Below are 21,466 nucleotides of genomic sequence, written 5' to 3'. Positions count from 1 at the left end.
ACGTACAGACAACATTTACAACATCACAACTAAATTTTTGACATTCATAGTCCCCACCCCTGCCCCTGAAAACTAACATTATTTTTCTTCTGTCTTTGATTAGGGGTGTTCACCCAGTGAAGAGCTGAGTTACCAATTCTGCTTTAGTTAATTAGTGCAAACTAAGCAGGGTTCATAGCAGCAGGGTGTGGAACTGTGATCAATTGGATATGGTGTTAGAAGGATGATGGGAGGGCAGGATAACAATGTCTCTAACTAAGAAACAATAGATTTGTTGTGATGGGTGCTACTGGCCTCTCTTGGGCCATAGTGTTGCCCATATTGATTCGGGCACCTTGAGTAAATACAAGTAGTAACAAGGAAAGGGAACAGCTGGATCATTTCAGCACCATGGAGAGCACTAATTACACTCCTCATAAAGCACAGGGATTCTAAAGCCTGCTCAGGTCAGATGGAAACAGGGACAACATTGTGTAATTGGCATTGGCAGTGTTCGATGGCAGGTGGAATTGAAAGCACCGTCTTTATCCACCAACACTCTGAGGGACTTGCAAATCCATTGGCTATCATCATCTGACTGTAGACATACCTGTACCTTAGTCTTTGACTAAAAATATAGGACAAATGGACACAAACCTGGAATTTAGGATAAATTAAAGAAGAGTACAGCATTTTAATATTGTGCACATAGAAAAAATTAGCACATAGAGTTACATTCTCTATATCATAGTTAGTAGTATAAGGTTGTTAGTTACTGTTGAGACGGAAAAAAGGATGTAGAGTAAAAATAATAAAAGTAAAAACAATGCTTTGGGTTCTCAAAGTAGGCACTACACAATCCATGATACACCAGATATTCAGGACTGTCTGCGATACAGAGGCAAATCCAAATCATAATCCCTCCTCTAATCCAAGAGGATTGGATCCCGGGAGTCAACGCACAGGATGCAGCTGAGAGATTGGTTAAGTCTCCTTGTCAGTCATAACATATCTGTCAATCCCTTGTCCATCATTGTTTGGAACAATGAATTTAGCCTTATGTGCCAGCAATGGAGCCATCAATTCCCCCCAAAAAAATGTTACAACCGCTTTACATTTAGATCTAAAGTGAGCGTGGGAATTTAGCAATTATAAATAAAAACTCCACGTCTAAAGGTTTTAAAATAAAAAACATGGGAACCTGTTAGCTTGCTACTGTTAAAGCTTTGTGTGCAGATAATTTGCATTGGGATGGTGGTGTCCTAAGTTTGTAAGGATGGATACGCGCCAATTTTTAGGCAGCAATAGTCACGACCAGATGCAGAGTCACAGGAAAAAACGTCGTTTGAGATGTAAAAAATCAAAAGCTAAAAGTAGGAAACGCCCCACTTCATAGGTGGCCAAGCCTCCGTACTCAGGTATGAGTTTGCCGCCAGCTGTTGCCGCGAAGAGAAAAGTCGAGTCACCACCCAAACTGCAATGGCATAACTCTGCATGATGACACGCTGCACATACGAGCGCCTGTCGCGGAGCTCAACATGCTGCCAACCCACAGGTGCACCTCACTATATTTCAGGAGCGGCACGAGTAAAACGGCGGTCGTTCGTGTTAGGACGCAGCACGGACACGCTCGAATATCTCTACTACGACCATCGCATGAGGGATTAGTTTCTTGTTCATATGCACACGGCTACATGACTTGGAGCTAGTACCTTACATAATAATTAAGCTGCCACGCAAAGTGGAAGCGCACATTTCTTCAAACGGTGTCGCTAAATGATGCCACGGAGTCCAGATGTGGACACAGCGTGTGCTCTAGCTTACCGGACAGGCACCGCTCCATCCCCGTGCCCCAGCTGTACCCGGTCCGACCCCGGCGCAGGCTCCATGATGTCATCGGCTCAGCAGCAGCAGCAGCAGCAGCAGCTCTCTGCTGACCTGTCCTGCCAACGGGTCTGCGTGGGCGCGCTTTACCACGCTGGCGCGTGTGCGACCTACGCGGCGCGGTAGGGCAACAAGAACAGCAACTGTGGGAGGGTTTCCGCTCAAACACCTACATGCTGAGCATGAAACATGGAAGGTATTAGCTACACCCCCACCTCCCCGCTGACTGATGTTTCAGGAAAGTCACAATTAGTTTCCAACACCTTAAAACACGTCAGTACTGTTTAAGAAGTTTCCGAAGTGACACCTGCCCCTGTTCATTTCAGTCTTCACCCACTCAGTGTAACTCACTCAGATAAGCAGTAATAACTATGTTTGGCCAGATTTCCCTTTCAGAAAAAAGATACTGTAAATTCGTTGGAGTTTCCGGATCGTGAGACAGAAAACTAAAATAGTACAACAAGCTGGACAGCTCAGTAGCTCTTGCTGATGAATTAATATTTTTACATGCACCATTGTCTCTTATCTGTAAATGTTCTGTAATTGTCAAACGCCTACAGAGCAAATGTCCCTGACATTCTGATGATGGAGATTTTGTAGATACACAATAGCCCCAAAGCTCCTAGAATAAAAAAAGTGACTTTTGTTACTTGAATGTATGCAGCTGTTGGCTATCATCACTTTCATTTCCTCCATACAGCTAACCAACGAGAAGTGAAATTTTAAACGTTAGGGGTTTAAAGGCGGTATAAAAGGTGTCTTTACAAAGTCTAGTCACTCGAATAAAATCCAATCAAGTTTATTTCAGTCAGTATATCAGTTTGTATGAACAATAGGTTAACAGCCCACAATATCAGCCCAAGATCATTCAAGGCAAGGGTCAAGTCAATATGAAAAAAATTAAATAAAATTAAGAAACTTTGAAATTTACAGAAGTCACATCATCAAATTTCAAACATTTCAAACAGCCTACAGAGCAACATTGGCTTACGAAAAAACAGAAAAGAATATTAAAACGTTTTACTATATATTTTAAACATCAACCATCGTTGACATCATTGATCGGAAAATATACGTTTGTCAAAATTAGGTAAGGGAAAGATGAACTTTCTTTTTTTACCACAGTGCCCTTTACAAGCAGTTCAAAGGCTATTATATAAAACTTTCACTCATGTTGTTGTCATAAAATTTGAGATTATCTAATGACAGTGCCATTCTCATTCGATTCCAGAACAGGGGTTTAGCCCTTGGGTTTCTCGGCCAGGACAACACTGATTTTTTGCACAGCCTCTTCCTCAACTGTAGATACTTCAGTTTGGGAAACATCTTATCCAAAAGAACCAGCACAGCTGTGTCCACCTTGTTTAGATAAAATCATATATTACACATATTATTACAAACCTGGCAATGGGTCAGAGAAAATATCGACATGTGCAAAACGTGCATGAAAGAGAAAAAGTATATTTCACTAACCTTCTCATCCAGAAGCCGCTGCTGAACCATGAAGAAAGCCTGTCGGATAACACCATTCACTCTCTCGCCGCCATTAAAACCACTGGACAGTACAAACACTGTTTTTACACTGTTATAAACAGCATTGTGTAGATTTTCAATGCATGAAAGCCCAGGAATCCAGTCCCTCTCTTCCAAACAGAGACTAAATCTCCTATGACCTGAGTTTTCTAGATTGACAGTCAACTCATTATAGACCCAGTCCCTCACAGCTGGGTTCCTTGTGTCAAACACCACAAAGGCATCATAGTGATAATGTGAATCAGCACCTGCTAGTTGTGAGTAGCCTTTATGTCCAGCCCAAAACACCTGTAAGCAATACCACATGTCCCAGCCATAAAGATGCTTCATCAGGGGCAAAACAGTGAACATCACAGCCAAGAAGGAGCAGATAAGGAAGGCTAAACTGCCATATATGTCCTGGCAGGAACGCTTGTCCATAGACAGTATACTCTGACCTAGCTGGGATTCTGGGAATTCACAGTGTATGTGTGTGGTGAGATAAGGGATCTGGACTGGGGTAGTACGCAAGAAGTCTGCCAACCAAGATGTATCACAGTCACATTTAAAGGGGTTGGCATGCAGGGTGAGTGTTTGAAGGGCACTACCATTTTTAAAGGGAGCCGGCAGATACTGATGGTCCAACTCTTTGATAAAATTGTGGCTGAGATACAGGTACTGCAAAGATTTTGCCTTTTTGAAGAAATCCTCTGGAATAACACTAATGTGATTGTGACTGAGGTCCAAGAGAGAAAAATTAGCTCCAAATTCAATTACATTAGTAGGTAAATAAAAGAGGTAATTTTGACTGAGGTCCAGGTGAATTAAATGTCCAAGTGCTGAGATGTTGTGCCATGGGAAGTAGTTCAGCACATTGCTGCTGATGATGAGGGCCTTAATGCTTCCTGGAAGGCTGCATAGCACTTCCGGTGATATTGACTTTAGATTATTGTTTGAGATGTCCAGGTAGATTAGATTTGTCAGGTTTTGAAAGAAATACGTGTATTTGTTGTTATCAGCCTCCCACATGATGTCCAGTTGATTCCCATTGAAGTAGAGGAACTTCAAACAGCTGCTGACCAGTCTCTGATCTATCCTCATGCCAATGCCATTGTTCGCCAGACTTAGGACTTCCAAGTGAGTCAGATATTGAAGAAACTCAAAACGATGGCCCATGCCCCTCATTTTAAAGTGAAACTCGTTATTACTTATGTCTAATACCTTCAGAGTGCTTTTAAGCTCACTAAAAGCCTGTTTATGATAAAGATCAAGCCTATTGTATGACAAATTTAGAAAAACTAAATGTTCCATGCTATCAAACAATCCACCATTCACTGTTTGGCTCATATAATTAAAGGAAAGGTCCAAACAAACAGCATTTTCCATGCCTACAAACACATCTTTATTAAGAGACAGAATGTCATTTTGAGACAGGTCAAATGTTAATTTATTGTGGCAGCAATGACCTCTAAAATCCCACAGTGATGGAAATTGTGAATCACCATCTTCTGACATTTCAAGTACATTTGAATAGTTGGATTCCCAGATGTCGCTTCCAGATGTGTCTTCTCGATCAATTACAATGAGGGGTTGGTCATGTAAATTATGTGCATACAAATTCTGGTTCTGACAGTTTCCCTGTGCCATAATCTCAGATGATGGATTAGCGCAGCATGGAAGGAAATTAAGCATGTTTTGGGAGAGGTCGATATTGGTGAGCGATGGTAACTGTTTCAGAGCGGTCAAGTTACATGTGTTAATGAAGTTCATTCTCAGTTCTAGTTTCATTAGATGCTTAAGTTTGGACAGAACATTGAGGCTGTCTGTTGAAAGCGTGTGGAAAAAGTTACCACTCAGAAGGAGATATTGTAGACCAGAAATATTGCCAATGTGTTTGGAGAGGTTCAGTTGTGGAGATGTCCTCAGTGGTTCATAGTTATAGATAAGGCTGATCCAAGTGAGGCCCTTCAGCTCTGTGAAGAAGGTACCATCTTGTATTGCGTCTTTTAGGAGGTTGTCCGAGAGGTCCAATCTCTTTAAACATTTTAATGGTCTGAATAGGCCCTCTGGGAATGTTTTTAGTGAGTTTCCTCGCAAGCTTAGGAAAGTGATGGAGCTGTTCTCAGAATAGAATGAGTTTGGATGTAGGTATAGAGGGAGATTTTGTGGGCAGGGAAAGCAGGGCCTTGCAGCATGGTCACATCGTTGGCAGTTCCACTCCAAATTCAAACTTTTGAGGGCAACTAGTTTGGCAAATGCCCTTTCTGGGATCTCTGTGATTGTATTCTCTCTTAAATCCAACTTCTCCAATGAGGGAGGCAGTCCTTTAGGGACAGCTGTCAAATTATTATACCCTAATGCAAGGTTTTTGAGTTTAGAAAGCTCTCTGAAAACCCCCTCATTTATGTAAAAGGACTGGTTGCAAGGGTTGGCATAAAAGCAGTTCCTGGAGAGGTAGAGCTCTTCGAGATTTGGTGTTTTTACAGGGTAGATAATGTGGAAGATGCAATTATTCTGTAGGTCGAGAACCCTCAGGCTTTCAGGTAACCAGGGTATAGAGGTGAGGCTGTTTCCCGACAGATACAAAAATTTAAGCTTCAATAGGTTCTTGAAAGCATAAATGTGGATGTCCATTTTGCATGAACGGTCTGCCAGGGCTCTCAGTCGGCCTGGTTGACAATTTCCCATCATTTTTAGAGTGTGAAGGTTTGGAACACCTTCAAAATCAAACTGCCCCACTTGTTGTATTTTAGTTCGGCTTAAGTTAAATGACACTACAGAGATGGACTTAATGGCGGGGACATGGTTGAGTGGTCTGTCATAGCAGTCAACTGTGGTGGCATTCACATCAGAGTCACATGGGAAGAAGAGCATATTTATGCTCCATGCTAATGAAAGAATCTCACTAAAGACGAGGACATTTGTCAACAGAGCCTGAAAAGAAAATCAATGAATACTCAGTTGTTTGTTGCTGGCTGAGAAAATGGAGCTGAAGTGGCTATTTTATATTACATAATAATTACTCAGAACATTCAAGATAAAGAAACTTCTCTAACAAATGTCAATAAAATCACTTTGGTTTGTTGAAGCCTTTATAATCAATCACTTCTTTAGAATAGAACAGACGTGCGTGGAATATTTTATAACAGCAAAAAATAGTACATTGCCAGTAGTAGAATGTCATCTTACTTACCATAGTGGATGGAACATGAATCTCAAAAGTCACACTGCGAGCAAAATGAAGCAAACTGTTAAGTCTGCGCAGTGACATGAAGCCTACTGCAGCTTCTTGTTTTATGCAGAAGTGAAAGCATGTGTTCATAAATACCGTAGTCTGATGCAAATCATGTGACCTACGTTAAATTCATGAGAGGCAGCTAAAACAGACATTGTACGTGATTTGAACACTGTTCACACCCAAACATATTGCACTTTGACACAACCACGTTGGAATACATGTCCTTTTCTGAAATGGGGGTGTTCTGTTGGTGGACACAGCTGGACGTCTGTAATTTTGTAACAATTTCTAAAGGACAGTATAAGGACACTTTCAATTTGAACACATTAATATATATTAAAGGCTCAACCCACACTAGAAGTATTTGCACAATCACTTTATTAAGTGCACTGTGACATGAAATTCTTATAATCTACAGTTTACTGTGTTTTTTTATTTTAAGTACTCTAGAAGAAAAAAGATGGATTATTCATTTCCTTTGTTTGCATATCCTAATCACAATTAACACACAGAAAACCTATGGTCATTGTGTATATAGACACACATAAAAAATGTTACAGTATGAATACAAATACAAAATCAAAACAGCCTGTATTCCAGCGCTGTGATAAAACTATTATTTCCCCACACATTGTGAAAGTTACCGTGGCAACAAGTAAAGTGAATTAGAGTTGTGTTTTAATTGGAAAGCACATTCAAAGCTTTGGCTTTAGACTGGACCGCACAAAAAGAAGAGTATATTATTCTTTACACACAGTAGTATTCTGCCATCTTTTTGTCGCAGCAGCAGCAGCATTTACACTCTACTGTGCATTTATACACCATCACTGACTCAAGTGTTGAATTATCCAAAGAGCAATATTCATAAAGCCATCAGACTCAGCATCCACCTTGGAGAGAGAGTGATTGTTCCCTGGATACCAAAGCAACCTACACAACACACATCAGAGCATTAGTGGATAAACAATAAAAGCTGCACTGCATATCTGACATAACCAATGAATGGTACTCAGAGAAGCTGCTTACCGGACTGGGACCTGCTTTGATTTTAAAGCTCTGTAGTATTCAATTCCTTGCTTGCTAGGGACACGCTTGTCATCTTCCCCTAAGGTAAGCAATACTGGTGTCTGTACCTAGATTGGAAATCATCTTTGTTGAGTTAATTACATATAAATACCAATGAAGTGATAGAATCATGATGCATACACAGTACACACAATACCCATACCTGTGTGACATGTTTAATAGGGGACTTTTTCAACATCTGTTCCCAAACAGAGGGGTCAGGTAGATAGTCTGTACTGTAGTCATAGCCAGCCTCAAACACACACCTGCAAAAATCACAGTTTAAATTTAACAGGAGGAGAAGTATTATTCAAGTTTTTTTTCCCTGGCAGGAAGGCAGACATGGCTTTTAATGGTAGTCACATGTTTACCAATGTCAGAGTGGAATATCAAGTATAAAACTAGATCTGTAGTAGTCCACAACTGACAGTTAATTAATAAAAGTATCAAATGTGACCAAGAATTTGGGCATGTGTATACAAAGCCATACCAGTCTGGGATGTCTGTGGTGCCAACCATAGACGCCAAATTGGTGACGGGGTTGCGAGCCACACAGGCCTTGTAAAAACCTGGGTACTGGCCAATTAGATGGCAGGCCAGGAAACCCCCATGGGAGCCCCCAGTGATTGCCACCTTCTGCGAGTCAAACTTGCCACTTTTCAGAACACTTTCAACAGCAAACTAGAGGTTAGAAAAACAGGGAAAAGTTCTTTAAAGTTCTTGAAAAAATAAAAACATTATTTGTACAAGACAAAGAGAATTCTAAAGCAGGAGCTGGGGGAGTGAGAAGAAATCTAAAAAATGCACTCATTTAAATTATGATTGAATGCAAATATAATTTACTTAATATAAAATCAATTTAATAATAAATAATTTAAATTTCTCCATTAAGCTGCACTGGAAGTCATTTTGACAAGAAGGAACAAAAGATACATTCAGTTAACCAATTTCATCATTTGAACTTTACATTTATATTTTAACAGCATATACTTACATGCACATCTTTGACATCCTGGTTGCCAATATTGCCAGGTAATGAGAGAATGTTGTCCTGGCCGTACCCAAGAGAGCCACGATAGTTCACTGAAAAAGATGAAATGAACAGTGTCTATGCTAGATATTATGATGCATTCTTATTCACATAATCACACTGACAGCACCCTATAAAATTATGAGTCTCAAACCAAAAGGTTAAAAAAAAAGAAAGCAAAGCTTTCAGGACTTTGCTGGCCTCGGTGACATCCACCTTGACCATGTTCTGCTTAGCCATTGCCCACAAACTGAAAGTAGTTACAATTTCCCCAATGACGCTTTATGGTGACTTACAATTAAAAGAAACGAGTAAAAATGTTAAAAGTTACTTACCCAGTAATATAGCGAAGCCCATTTTACATAGCACAGAGGAAGACAAAAGCCATTCAGCAACAATCACTGAGTGAGGACCACCTAATGAGAGAAAAAGCTATTAAATACTTCTAAAAGCCAGTTTGTTTCTGGGTTCATGTCTCACAGGCCACAGAGTCACACTTATGTTTTAATGCAAACAGTGAACTAGTATAACAAAGAAACACAGTACAGAAGAGACAGCTGTAGAAAAAGAAGATAAATGCGATTTAAACCTTTTACCACTAAGGGTACTATCGTCATAGTAACCACTGCTGGCAAGGCCAATGTGTTACTAAGCAGAAATAAATCAAAATACAGATGAAATATTACATTTCCTGTTTATAACATAAACAAAGCTTTAAACAGTTAATGTGACTTAAGTGGTTATTATGTTCCCATGTGAGTAACAAACAGTGGCTAAAGAGCCGTAATGAGAGGAACCAACCATGTGGAGTGACAATAAGAGGCAGCTTTAGCCCATCCTTCACCTCCTTTGGTTTGATCAGCACAGCTTCAAAATCAAGGCCAGCTAAAACACAGAAAAAAGGTGTAAGTCCCATTACAATTGCACTGTTCTATTTTTTCTACAGACAGCAGAAACCCTTTCAACCTTTTGTATACTTGGAAACATACACATTTTACCCTCTCTGACCTCAGAAACATTCAGCTGTAAACCATTTTACTCCTTCTTGTTTAATCATAATAATTACATTGCATATTTTGTGGCTGCACAAATATCCAGGTATAAAACCAAATCTTTAAGGTCTAGTTGTTATTAAGCTATTTAATAAATAAAAATTAGATTGCAGATAATAAAATGAAGCTTAGAACAATGGCACTTCTGCAAGCTGTTCCTTTTTTATATACCAATAAAATACATTTATGAATGTTTACAATATTGACAGTTGTCCTGCTCTGGAGGAGGGTTGAAAGTCAGAATCTGCCAGTCGATATCTGGCAACGTCTGAGAGTCTTCTAAAGTAACCCACAACACTTCGTCTTCGGAATCTCTGGCGGGAAGGAAACCCACCCTCTGGACAAAAGAATTACAATGTAAGAGGTAACAAATTCCCTTTATGTAACATAATAGTTTATAGAACCTATCGAATTGAAAATACTCAATTCTTAATGAAAATGCTGATTCTACCAGATTTGGAGGGCAATTTGGAGAGGAGCAGCTGACCACCATCAGATCTCTCTCCATGTTTAGCAGGCACCAATTACCAAAATCAGACTCTGCAGACAAACAAAATTACTATTGGACAATGCAAACGCTGAATATCAGTAAAACAAGACTGTAGACGTGAACGTAGTTAATGGAAAGTCTAACTTACTTGAAGTTAATGAGGTGACTCTCCCTGTGCTAATGTCCACCATCAATAGATCCTAAAAAGAGGAATCACAACTTGGAATTATTACAATATCCTCAGTCCAAACACAAAGTGTAATTTTGTCTTTTTTCTTTCATAATAGCAAGAAGCTATTTCCCAAGTTTGAACGTACCTTGCGGCTGCGTTGGGGACAAGCAACAATAATACGCTGACTATCAGCTGACCAGCATTGAGGGGACAACTGAGAACTGTATATACCGGTAAAGCCATCTGTGAAGTCACACCAATACACAGAGAGAGAACAAAATTTGAGATACAGTAGAATAGGAAGTCATATAATGTACCTACATCTCAGTAGACCTTACCATCTCCAGGTCTCTTTACCACATCAACCACTACTGAGGTCTTCTTAGTATACCAGTCATACTAGAAATAAAACAAATGTATTTATTAACTCATAAATAGAATTCCACATCAACAAATATGTAGGGCTAGGTATTGTTAAAAAGTCTTTCTATACTGGTACCTTGATTTCGATACCCGTACCTGCATTATCCTTAAAATATCAATTTTAACAAATCTTTTGTTTAATTTCACCACCTTGGCATTTTTTCACTAAAATAAGTTTTCTCCTTCAGAAAGGACCATTTCCTGTAGGACTGTTGCATTAGATTTTATTTGTACAACAGCAAAATACCGTCGACATGATATTTTGCTTCCCCTATATGTAAAATCTTTATGAAATGAAATATTAGTCACTAGGTGAAGTAAAAAAATAAAGAATATAGAAATTAGTCACCATCACACAGTGATCCACATGTAATGTTATGTCTGCAAGCATCTATTGTGATGTCGGACTGTTTTAATGGCATCTACGTGCCTTAGGATGACGGATGAATAGCTATTGTGCTAATTCTGGCATATTTACATTGATGCACACTGCTGATGTGTTGATTAATGTGCATCGCCCTATTTCAAAAAATGAGAAATTAAATAAATCATCTGTCCTCCTCTCTCTGATGAGCAGTTCCTGCTGGCACATGGGGGAGCTTTTTGGGACCGGGGAAGCTGCCGTCTCACAGAGAGAGAGACTGAGAATCAGTCCACATTCTTACTCTTTGAGGCTTTATTTTGTTTTGTGAAACGCTTGCACTGTCAGCCTCTGCTTAGGTATCAAACTTTCTTATTGAATAACAAGGCATTAGCAATTATAAGCACTTTGGTTGGTGCTATTAATTTATTTAAGTTTGATACCCAGCCCTACAAATATGTCATATGTCAAGAGAATAGAAAAGTACAAGTTTTTGCACTATGTAACGAAAAATGTATTTTAACCTCTTAGGATAGTTCGGATAAAAATGCTGCATTCTGTCTTACCATACAAAGTCTGCTGCACTGCATGTGTGGTCCAAAGACAGAACATTCCAGATAGGCAATTCGACACTGGTCCGGGCTTAACCTTGGCGAGGACACTGCACTGGTGCCTGAAGATAGCTGCTCTGAAGAACACAAAAAATATATACATGAGCATCCCAAATGTACCTGTAAATATTTCATTATAAATATTTGTCTGGTGCAAAATACATAAATCTGTGTAAAATGAGTGGTGTTAAGGTTTGGTTAGTTAATGCAGTGCATTTGAAGATTTCAACAATACTGAAAATATTGAAAACTATCAAAAGCACAAGTTGTTTATGTCAGTGGACCATATAGCAATACATTAAACAAAGCTTAGTATGAAACAGCTCAGTGTTGGATGGACATTAATGTTAATGTCTTAACAGAACTGGACTATGTTTACTTGTAAATTGCAACTTTATTTGTTAAGGACTTTAAAACAACTAGGTTGACCAAAGTGCTGTACAGGTTAAAAACATAAAATAAGACAAAAACACAGCACAGAAGTATTCAATTGTATAAAACGTGTACAATAAAAACAGATAGCAATAAATGACAGACAGAATAAAATAATCGACAGAGAAAATCATGTCGACAGCTTAGACTGTGTCGAAGGCCAATGAAAACAGGGGGGGTTTAAGAAGGGATCTAAAACAAACAGGCAAGGATGAGGCTTGTCTAATGTGGATGGTGTTCCATAGTTTTGGAGCAGCCTCTGCAAAACCTCGGTCTCCTCTGAGCTTACGTTTAGTTCTCGATACACTCAGAAGCAGCAGGTCAGCTGATCTAAGTGACCGGGGTGGACTGATGGATGCAGACACTCAAAGAGGTACAGTGCGGCAGCCCCATTTAAACATTAAAAACAAATAGAAGTTTAAAATGGATCCTAAATTGCACAGGCAGCCAGTGAAGGGAAGATACAATGGGAGAAATGTGCTCATATTTTGGATTGCCAGTTAAAAGAGAGGCAGAAGCAACAACTGACAACTGAGTTACTTACCACATTCCCCACCAGTAAGATCCACATAAAACAAAGATGACCTGACAGAGAAGAGGGAAACATACATACACATTAATACTCCAAGTCCATGGAGTATTAATCTATAATTCATAAAGATAAGTTCTGTCACCTATATTACATCTATTATTCACAATCACTATATAGAAAGTAAAGCCAACACTGAATTGTCTGGGGATTAGACAAACTAACACTCATATTTGGTTGGTTGTTAGCCAGCAGCCTGGAATCACTTGTTTAGTGGTGCTGTAGAGGTGATCTTAATTGTATTTGATGGTCCAACTAACTATTTACTCCAGGGATCGTTGTATGGTGAACACTGAACATTTATTGTGTTGCTAGTTTTTCAACTTAGCCGATAACAGACTAATTCTACAAGACAAGTTTACGAGCAGTAATTTCACAAAAACGTTCATGAATCAATAACATCAAAAAAGTTTTTCAAAGTGATTCCTAAATCCACAGAACACGTTTCTTATATCTATTCCCCAGAACACGGTAAGAAACCGTGTGCCTCCACTGCTACGCACTGAACCCTTCATTTCTATCTTGTTGTGGGTCCCCACTATCTTAAAGTCAGTTCCTTTGCTCCAGTTACTGTCTCTCATGTTGTCCATGTCTGTTCCTTTTAATAGCAGCTGAACTGAACTCTCTTGTAACAAACCATTGGTAGGCATCGTGTCCTTGACAACAGGTTACCAATCTTAAAAGGTGACAGGCAAAGGCAAACTATAAAGGCAAACATCAAAGCCATATGTGGTCACTAATGACATCATCAGTACGCCTATACATATACTTCTTATTCTAATTAACCTTACAATACACAAGTTAAACAAAAGATATGAAACCCTAGCTGGCTCCTACAGGTGCCATAAACTTCTTTTGTTGTTCAAAAACCAATAAGAACCCATCAGCCAGACACACCACTCGACTGTATAACATATTTCTTCACTCCACCAGACATTGCACTGTCTGCTCTGATTCAGTACTCCCTTGCACTGAGGCCAGTGTACTCCACATGCAAAACATTTAGGGTGCAATTATGGAGAGTGTGAAGACTATGGACAGTATTAACAAGGGACTTGGTTTTCGAAATGAAGAAATATGTTATTCGGTGTGTCTGACTAAAGTGTTGTTAATAGTGTTTGGACTACAAAGAGGCCTATGGCACCACCGAACAAGTGAATCCAGGCTGCGGTCTAACAACTAACCAAACGTGAAAAAAGAAGATTCAATGTTGGCTCTGTATAGTGATTATGGACATTATGGTTAACTTAGAAAATGACCAAAGTCATCCTTCAAAGAGAACATTTTCTGCTTCTGAATTTTCTCCGAACGGTGTAAACAGATTGCCGTAGTTTAGTTTAGATAGTTTAGTTATTACCTCCTGTTGGAGCAGTACTTCAGGCCAAGTCTAAAAGGCTCATGCCACCAACCTACAAACACCACACCCGTGTCACCTGGAGCCCAAAATGCCTGTAGAGACAGAGTGACAACAAGAACAAGAGTATGAAGATATTAAAGGTTCACAGAGCCATTGAACATTGCAGAAACTGTTGTACCAACCTGTCCAGGCGAGATATTTTCAGGCACCCCTTCTAACACAGAAACATTGTCACCTTCAATGTCCAAAACACAAAGCACAGGACTGCTTTTATTAACCAATGCCTCTCCCCAGTCCTCGTGGAAGACAAATTGCTCCCCCTGCAGGAAAAAAGAAAACACATTCGTGCCAAACATAGACAACATAGTGGATTAGTAACACATGAACATAACTAAATTATATATGAATAGTGAAAGAGTTTTTTTTTTCTCAAAACTATTAACTGAATTCACTTTTACAGTCTCTTTTTTATCCACTCTCATGGCTTCCTCCTCATCTCCAACAGAAGACAACTCTGGTGACTTAGTCTACAAACAAAAAAATTAGAAAGAATAACAAGTAAACTATCATACTATAATAATAGTTTATGCAGCAGTTCTCTCGTCTATGCAATTAAGTGATGATTTGACCTTAAAGCTAGTTTTGCTGACATACCTCAAAAAAGGATTCTGCCTTTGGTCTCTTTCTCTCTGCCACATACAAGAGGTGTGTTTCAGAGTGGGACCAAACCAGGCAGCCAAATTGCTCTAAAGATGTAAAATAGTAAATATATAGATGTAATTTAGATTTCAAATAGTAAAATAGAAACAAATTAATCAACAAAGAAAAAAGGACTCAAAAATGACTTACCGTCTTCATAGACTTTGCCATGCTTATTTAAAGCAGTTAGATTGATGCTTTTCATCTTGATGTTTTTACTCCAGATCTAAGGGGTTACATAGAAGTAGGAAAGTGAATTCAAGGATTTAATTAGCTTTTAAATGTATTCATTATCTGTAAAATGGAACAGAGTTAAAAAAAGCAAAGTAAAACAAAGACATTTAGAAGTGTGGGTGAGAAATTCAGAGCTGAGTTTCAGTCAGACCGATAGCTGCACACCTCCAGAAACTGTTTGTCCTCTCCTTTGATTGGGCACTCTCTGACAACAGCCTTCATTTGCCCAGATGGAGAATCCTTACTAAGTACCCTGACAGCAGAAACACATTGATAAGACACTTTTGTTCAGTTTGCTAATGGTTAGATCTATAAGGATAAAATGACAAAATGTTGTACGCACTCTCCTTTAATCTCAGTGCAGTTTCCTGAGGCTCCAGAGTAGACCACAGACTTATCATCGTGGAATAGAATGTACTGCCGGCAAAACTTGACATTTTCATTCCTGTCCAGATCACACTGGCTCCATTCTGCAGAAGAAAGTAAGGAACATGCTATGAATATGACCGTAGGGAGGTCTGACCACTTTAGGATGGTGCAGAATAAAAGTTTACCTGTGTATATGTTGCTATATTTGCCTCCATATTGAGAGGTAACAACAGGGCCCACATCTGCTCTGTTTAAAGACGGGAAAAGACTGTGTTCTCTGTAAAGCCTGGCAATTTCCTCGGGACTGGTGATCACCTGACAAGAAGCAGCAGTAAAGCTCAAACTGCGTGTCAGTGATACATACTGTCTCACTGCGAACAATGCTTTATTCATTCTAGCTGGGTGACTTAGCTAACTGACGTTAGCCAGCAATAAGTTAAATTAGTACGTATAACGATAATTAACTCAGCCCTCCATAAAGAAATTAAGTCAGTTAATAAACAATTTTGCCTAACTGTACAAGCCAAACTGTCAAATGGTGAGTGGTTTAACAAGTAAAACCAAAGTAACAAGCTAGTTTGTGTGAAGCAAAATTGTTGTTTTGGCAGATTTAATCTGACCAGGAACTTCCGTAACAGTGACATCAACCAACGAACAAGTCCGTCCTTCTGCTAGCTTGACTTGAAAGCTGGCTAACGTTAGTTTAGTTGTTGGCAAAAGGTTGACAGCGTAAGTACACGTTTGTACGTATATATACACATTGTTATTTGAGCGTACGTATTCAGGTGCGAAGGACAAGTGGCTAATTAGTGATTACCTGTGAATCCATGACAGGGACGCTGTGTGTCGCTGGTCTATAAATGTAAACCCGCTGAAAGAACAATAGAGTGAACGGAGGGGGTGTTTCAAAGCGAGCCAAAACACGTACGTTTGCAACTTCCTGTTGCCAAACCCAAAATAAAATCAACATCGAAAAACGTATCTAGGGTTCAATTAACGAACCAGCGAATGAACACAGCACACAGCAATATAGAGTTACAATATTTGTCTATCTATCTTTAATTTGTAAATGAGGCAGGTCAGTCCTAGCCCTATGTATATGTATATACAACTTTTTTTAGCGTGTTAAATATATGCTTTTATTTTGTAGACAAACCCTCCTTGCAACGCCTTAAAAGAAGAGGTGGTTAAAAAAATACCGAGACTTTACGCCCTCTGGCGTTGGAAATAGTTGTAGACAGTGTTACATTGTAAAAAATACTGTGCCATTGAGTTGCATATTCTTTTAATACTTTAAAACATATATGTCTACATCTATATATATCTATATTTTGGGCAAGGCATGTTACTAAATCGATGCTGGTATTAATCAGTTCTTTTGCATGAATGACAACCACCGTACTGCCTCTGTCAGTCAGCCGAGGTAGGTGGGGTCACAAAGAGCCAAGATGGCTGACTTTGAGGAGCCGCTGTCAGATGAGGAGAAGGTTTGTGTTTTTTGTTCAATGCCAGCTTCTTATTTGGAGATATATCCGTGTTATGTGTTCATATAAATTAACGCCTGGGTCTTGAAAAGAGGATGTCCGTTTTTCGTCGCCACTCAAAGGGATAAACTTATGTTTATAAGCTACCATTAGCTAACTTCCCAGTGCTAGTGAGAGCTTGTAACGTCAATGTTTGTTGGCTAACGTTAGCAGCTGAAGTAAACGTCGGCAGACGAGTTAGCCACTACATATTTGTGCAGTCAACTTTTTATTAGTTGTCACTAGATTCATCAGGATGAATGTAACGGCACCCCGCTGTAAAAGTCGTGTTTAAACGTCCATGCTAGTTTGCAATAATTACAGTGTGGGCTGCGTATTCCTCTCATAGCGTTAGCTAACATCGGCTAACGTTACTTTGCTTTGGGATTTCTGGGTCAAACAGATTCAGTTGCAGCTCAAATACTTCTAGCCTCACATGGCTTGACATCAGGATATGAGCGTCTATAGTTTAGTGACACCCTCGGTACTACCATTTGCAGCTGGACGTATTGCCATTTGAAGGCAAAGCAAAAAAAATTAATCAATGACAGAGTTATGTTTGGAAAGGCGATTATAAGGGATAATTAGATTTTCACCCACTACGTGTTTCAAAGCTAGATAATGGAGTGGCGACATTGTCCACATAAGCAGCAAGAACTGTCATAAAGAAAATTGAGGGTATGCTTGTGGCATGATACATGACAGTTATAACTCTTTGTCCATTCTGTATTTACTGAGGACTTACTGCTTATTGTTTCGTGGGGTTTCAAGCTGACTTTTGCTTCCAATGGCCAAAGCTGTAGTCAATTTGTCTCAGGTTTACTGAGCAAAAAAGCATATTTGTTTAGTAAAATCGACTGTATGCCTTTTGTGTAATTGACCTTCTATTCTTTTTGTATAAAGTGAATTGCTAAGCATAGGATTTGCAAATTTAAATGTAAAAGAAAAGCCACAAGAAAAGAGCCCACTAGTATTGCAAAACTAAAGTGCATCACGCTATCAGCTACAGCAGTGTAAGACCACACCGACATGCCACATTATTACCAAAATAACAAATAAGCAATGCATTTCCTTTAGCTTTTATTGACTTGTTAATTTTGATTTGAGATTTGTTTTGCTTATAAAGCTATAAAAACAGAGAAAATAGAAGACTTCACGTGTTCCTTCTTTCTTCTTGAGCCTGGCAAGTCATATTATCAGAATGTCTGAATTCATTAATCACATACTTTGTTTCTGTAGGTCCGCATAGCAGCCAATTTTGTGACTCATGCTCCCCCAGGAGAGTTCAATGAGGTCTTCAATGGTAAGAAGCAGTTGTGGAAAATTGATCAGGATAATAACATTGTATTTTATTTAACTTAACATTTGCTCCCAACTTTTAAAATTGTCTCTTAAAATCACCCCACAAACAGTGTTTTGTATTTTCTTTTTTAGATGTGCGGCTTCTTCTTAACAATGACAACCTCCTTAGGGAGGGGGCTTCACAGTAAGTATGACTTAAGTATGTCTCATGTCGAAAATGTACTTTTTCATAATTTATAAAGACCTAATCCTCACACCCTCCATATGAGGGACAATCAGTTGCAAAGTAAGGTTTAGCATTTGTTACACAGTAAGTAGGGCAAGTACTACTCAATGTTTTCAAAATGGTCTGTGGAAAAGCTTTGTTGAGAGCAGTGTGATGCCTACTATACCTTTGATCCCAATCTATTTTGACAGCTCCTTTGCCCAATACAACATGGATCAGTTTACCCCTGCAAAAATAGAGGGCTACGATGAGCCAGTATGTTTCTTTCTTAAGTCATTCCTTTTCATTTCAGATGAGCAATGTCAGAGTCAGACCTCATTCTTTTTCCTCCCCTTATAGGTCCTGATCACAGAGCATGGTGACTTGGGGCAGGGACGTTTCCTGGACCCCCGCAACCATTTGTCCTTCCGCTTTGACCACCTAAGAAAAGAGGTGAGCGATGTGCAGCCGTATGAAGGAGAGACCGCCCTGAAAAGCTGGAGGGATGCCTGTGATTCTGGCCTTAGTGCCTATGTCAAAGAGCACTACCCCACTGGAGTCTGCACAGTAAGTCACATAAAAATTGTCAATACCTAAACAATGGCCTACATTTTCCCTGTAGAAATGCTTACCTATATCAACCTTGTGTTTCAGGTATATGGAAAATCAGTTGATGGTCAGCAAATTATCATTGCTTGCATTGAGGGACATCAGTTCCAACCCAAAAACTTTTGGTATATTGACATCCTTTTTATATGGCTGTTTAATAACATAGTATGTGAATATAGTGTATCTAATAGGATAAAACACTAAATCTGTGATATATCTTTATCACAAACATGTTGCGCATTTGTTTAACATGTGGTGGAAGTTAAATAATTGGTCTCTAAAGGCTCTTGGTATGCCTTTGTGGTTGTTATATTGGGCATTTCTTAATTTGTCTTCACCCAGGAATGGACGCTGTAGGTCAGAGTGGAAGCTCACCATTGGTCAGTCCACAGCTCAGGTGGTAGGAGTGTTAAAAATACAGGTGAATTATCTCTTTAAATGATATCAAGCATTTTAAACACAAGTAAAACACCAACCTACTAATGAAGTGTGTCTGCAGGTTCACTATTATGAAGATGGGAATGTGCAGCTTGTTAGCCATAAGGAAGTTGAAGAATCAATACCGGTGACTGTAAGTTAACATTCAATACATAAGTGCAAAAACAACTTTACAGTGTTTCTTGCATGGTTCAAACTTTGTTTTGCTTAAAAAGTAATGGGCTGCCTGCATCCAGGTATATACAAATGAGGTCATCCAATGGAAGAAGTGATACATTTATGTGTATTTCTAAACAGAATGAAAGCCAGACAGCCAAGGAGTTTGTTAATATTATTGAGAATGCAGAAAATGACTACCAGGTATGCTGCCTTTTATTGTCTACACTTTTTATACTTTAAAATGAATAAATGTACGTATGGCATATGTGATTTTTTTTTTCCTTCTAATTTTGCCCTCAGACTGCAATCAGTGAGAACTACCAGACCATGTCTGACACCACTTTCAAAGCCCTGCGTCGCCAGCTGCCTGTCACACGCACTAAAATTGACTGGAATAAGATCCTAAGTTACAAAATTGGCAAGGAGATGCAGAATGCCTAGAGGAAGGTCAGCAACTGACCAGGGAGATGTGGGCTCTACTAGGTTCATAACCTGCCTATCTATGTGCAAGGACTAACCAAAGCAAAACTATATCAGTATGGGGCAAGGAAAAAAAAGAAAAAAAAAGTGTAACTGAAGATTTGCAGACTGTTAAGCACAGATACCTGTCTGCTACAAGACAGTTGGGGTTTTGGAGATAATCAAGGTTTGGACATAATGGTTACCTCTAGGTGTGTTGTAAAAAGAGGTGTTGGGTCAGTGTGCAGTGCTGTGCTCGGGACTGCTACATATAAGAAGTAAATTTTCCTTCAGCCATCCAAGGAATTACAAAATGGCATAGATTCAGGTGTCAGATATCAAAGTATTTCTTGTCATTAAGACTGATGCACAGCTGTGGGTATGTCACAGTTGAGATCTCAACCCAACAAACGGCAGCTGATAAAAGAAATTAAGCACACCATCATAAATCAGGGTTTCATTCTGGACAGGAAAACATGGCTTTTGTGACTTTGTGGTTGTCATGTAAGGTGAGATGCATCAAAAAATCAGGTCATTGACTAGATAATGAATAGCACTTATCTTCGAGTTAACTGACATAGATGATAGTTATACAATGCTAAAAAAAAAGGTTAACAGTATTTCTACATGTTTTTAAACATGTAGAAGTAGCACAATCCTCAGCAGAGCTCGGTTCATGCACTGTAGGCCTGTATGTGTGTCAGTGTCTGTCACGGCTGAGGGAACATTTACTTGTTTTCTGTTATACTCCAGTGATGCATCTCTACCCATGGAACTTAAGGTGACTGAAATAAGATAAAGCAACTCCTGCACTGCTGTGTTTATTATGCATTCTTTGTTTTCTTACGTTGGCGACACCACCTCCATTGCTGTAAAACTTTTCCTTTGTGGAAGGAAAACTCATATTAACCAAGATTTATTTGCCAAAATCTCTTTCCTATGGTAAAGAACTTCATCCCCCCACTCATGTATGCAAATTTCTATTTTAATACACTGTTTTTGTTGGAGTCCTAGACTACTGGACTCTTACGTGTAACAGTTTGTGTATTGTTCAGCACCAAGCAAATGCAAAGCAGTTACCCTGTAAAGCAAGAGAATATTCTGTGTGTGTTAAATGACTTCTCAGCAGGCTGATTCTGGATCAGTTACATGTTGGCTAGACCATGTGCTGTGTTTAACCTTCACACTATACTGCAAATGTGTGTTAATCAGTTAAAAAGCTCAAGACTGTACTGCCCCATTCTGTTGTAAAAATAAATGGACTGAACATATTG

The 21,466-nt window shown here is 39.2% G+C and overlaps 4 protein-coding genes across 21 annotated transcripts in view; 1 reads left to right on the top strand and 3 right to left on the bottom strand.

Moving 5' to 3' along the window:
• The window catches only part of LOC137139756 (ERC protein 2), a 139,882-nt gene extending 137,712 nt beyond the window's left edge, over positions 1-2,170 (bottom strand). For 5 of the 17 annotated variants that reach the window (XR_010916388.1, XR_010916389.1, XR_010916390.1 and 2 more), the window contains exon 1: positions 1,804-2,160. The gene's annotated coding sequence lies outside the window, so the exon portion shown is untranslated. Of the gene's footprint in view, positions 1-1,803 lie in introns of all 17 variants that reach the window. The other 12 variants (XR_010916391.1, XR_010916392.1, XM_067527463.1 and 9 more) reach the window with 8 other exon arrangements.
• Positions 2,171-2,649: 479 nt separating this feature from the next.
• Positions 2,650-6,827, bottom strand: tlr9 (toll-like receptor 9). Its single transcript, XM_067527466.1, has 3 exons — positions 6,569-6,827; positions 3,337-6,309; positions 2,650-3,222 (listed from the first exon to the last, which is right to left on the bottom strand). Exons 1-3 carry the CDS (start codon positions 6,695-6,697, stop codon positions 3,016-3,018), a joined length of 3,309 nt encoding a protein of 1,102 aa, XP_067383567.1. The 5' UTR covers positions 6,698-6,827; the 3' UTR covers positions 2,650-3,015.
• A 147-nt stretch (positions 6,828-6,974) lies between these two features.
• Positions 6,975-16,439, bottom strand: apeh (acylaminoacyl-peptide hydrolase). 2 transcript variants are annotated; one of them, XM_067527467.1, is made up of 23 exons: positions 16,315-16,439; positions 15,683-15,812; positions 15,472-15,598; positions 15,294-15,381; positions 15,045-15,120; positions 14,850-14,941; positions 14,648-14,722; positions 14,378-14,515; positions 14,196-14,287; positions 12,794-12,834; positions 11,773-11,894; positions 10,761-10,821; positions 10,568-10,665; positions 10,399-10,450; positions 10,212-10,300; positions 9,959-10,097; positions 9,510-9,593; positions 9,044-9,124; positions 8,673-8,761; positions 8,169-8,359; positions 7,842-7,944; positions 7,640-7,746; positions 6,975-7,543 (listed from the first exon to the last, which is right to left on the bottom strand). In XM_067527467.1, the coding sequence occupies exons 1-23, from the start codon at positions 16,324-16,326 to the stop codon at positions 7,438-7,440; spliced, it is 2,193 nt and encodes a 730-aa protein (XP_067383568.1). In that variant the 5' UTR covers positions 16,327-16,439; the 3' UTR covers positions 6,975-7,437. The 2 variants fall into 2 exon arrangements, with proteins under 2 accessions (XP_067383568.1, XP_067383569.1); XM_067527468.1 differs by lacking the exon at positions 16,315-16,439 and having other exon boundaries at positions 15,683-16,097.
• Positions 16,440-16,851: 412 nt separating this feature from the next.
• capza1b (capping actin protein of muscle Z-line subunit alpha 1b) lies at positions 16,852-21,463 on the top strand. Its single transcript, XM_067527473.1, has 10 exons — positions 16,852-16,984; positions 18,260-18,323; positions 18,455-18,506; positions 18,740-18,803; positions 18,888-19,094; positions 19,182-19,261; positions 19,479-19,557; positions 19,636-19,707; positions 19,872-19,934; positions 20,034-21,463. The coding sequence occupies exons 1-10, from the start codon at positions 16,946-16,948 to the stop codon at positions 20,172-20,174; spliced, it is 861 nt and encodes a 286-aa protein (XP_067383574.1). The 5' UTR covers positions 16,852-16,945; the 3' UTR covers positions 20,175-21,463.
• The last annotated feature ends 3 nt before the right edge of the window (positions 21,464-21,466 follow it).

This window comes from Channa argus, chromosome 13 (assembly GCF_033026475.1).
Source record: "Channa argus isolate prfri chromosome 13, Channa argus male v1.0, whole genome shotgun sequence".
NCBI classification, from domain to species: Eukaryota; Metazoa; Chordata; class Actinopteri; order Anabantiformes; family Channidae; genus Channa; species Channa argus.
The sequence above is the reverse complement of the archived record's forward strand: the minus strand, read 5'-3'. Positions and strand labels throughout refer to the sequence as shown.

Excerpts from the sequence above, each read along its gene's own strand:
- apeh (XM_067527468.1), bottom strand. The coding sequence starts at position 15,890 with ATGAATAAAGCATTGTTCGCAGTGAGACAGTATGTATCACTGACACGC. Across the intron at positions 15,382-15,471 it reads TGCACTGAGATTAAAGGAGA|GGTACTTAGTAAGGATTCTC; the intron begins GTGCGTACAACA and ends TTCTGCTGTCAG. Across the intron at positions 8,762-9,043 it reads GGGCTTCGCTATATTACTGG|TGAACTATCGTGGCTCTCTT; the intron begins GTAAGTAACTTT and ends CATCTTTTTCAG.
- capza1b (XM_067527473.1), top strand. The coding sequence starts at position 16,946 with ATGGCTGACTTTGAGGAGCCGCTGTCAGATGAGGAGAAG. Across the intron at positions 16,985-18,259 it reads CGCTGTCAGATGAGGAGAAG|GTCCGCATAGCAGCCAATTT; the intron begins GTTTGTGTTTTT and ends TTGTTTCTGTAG. Across the intron at positions 19,095-19,181 it reads ACCCCACTGGAGTCTGCACA|GTATATGGAAAATCAGTTGA; the intron begins GTAAGTCACATA and ends CTTGTGTTTCAG.
- tlr9 (XM_067527466.1), bottom strand. The coding sequence starts at position 6,697 with ATGAACACATGCTTTCACTTCTGCATAAAACAAGAAGCTGCAGTAGGC. Across the intron at positions 6,310-6,568 it reads TTCATGTTCCATCCACTATG|GCTCTGTTGACAAATGTCCT; the intron begins GTAAGTAAGATG and ends TTTTCTTTTCAG. Across the intron at positions 3,223-3,336 it reads AGCGGCTTCTGGATGAGAAG|GTGGACACAGCTGTGCTGGT; the intron begins GTTAGTGAAATA and ends TATCTAAACAAG.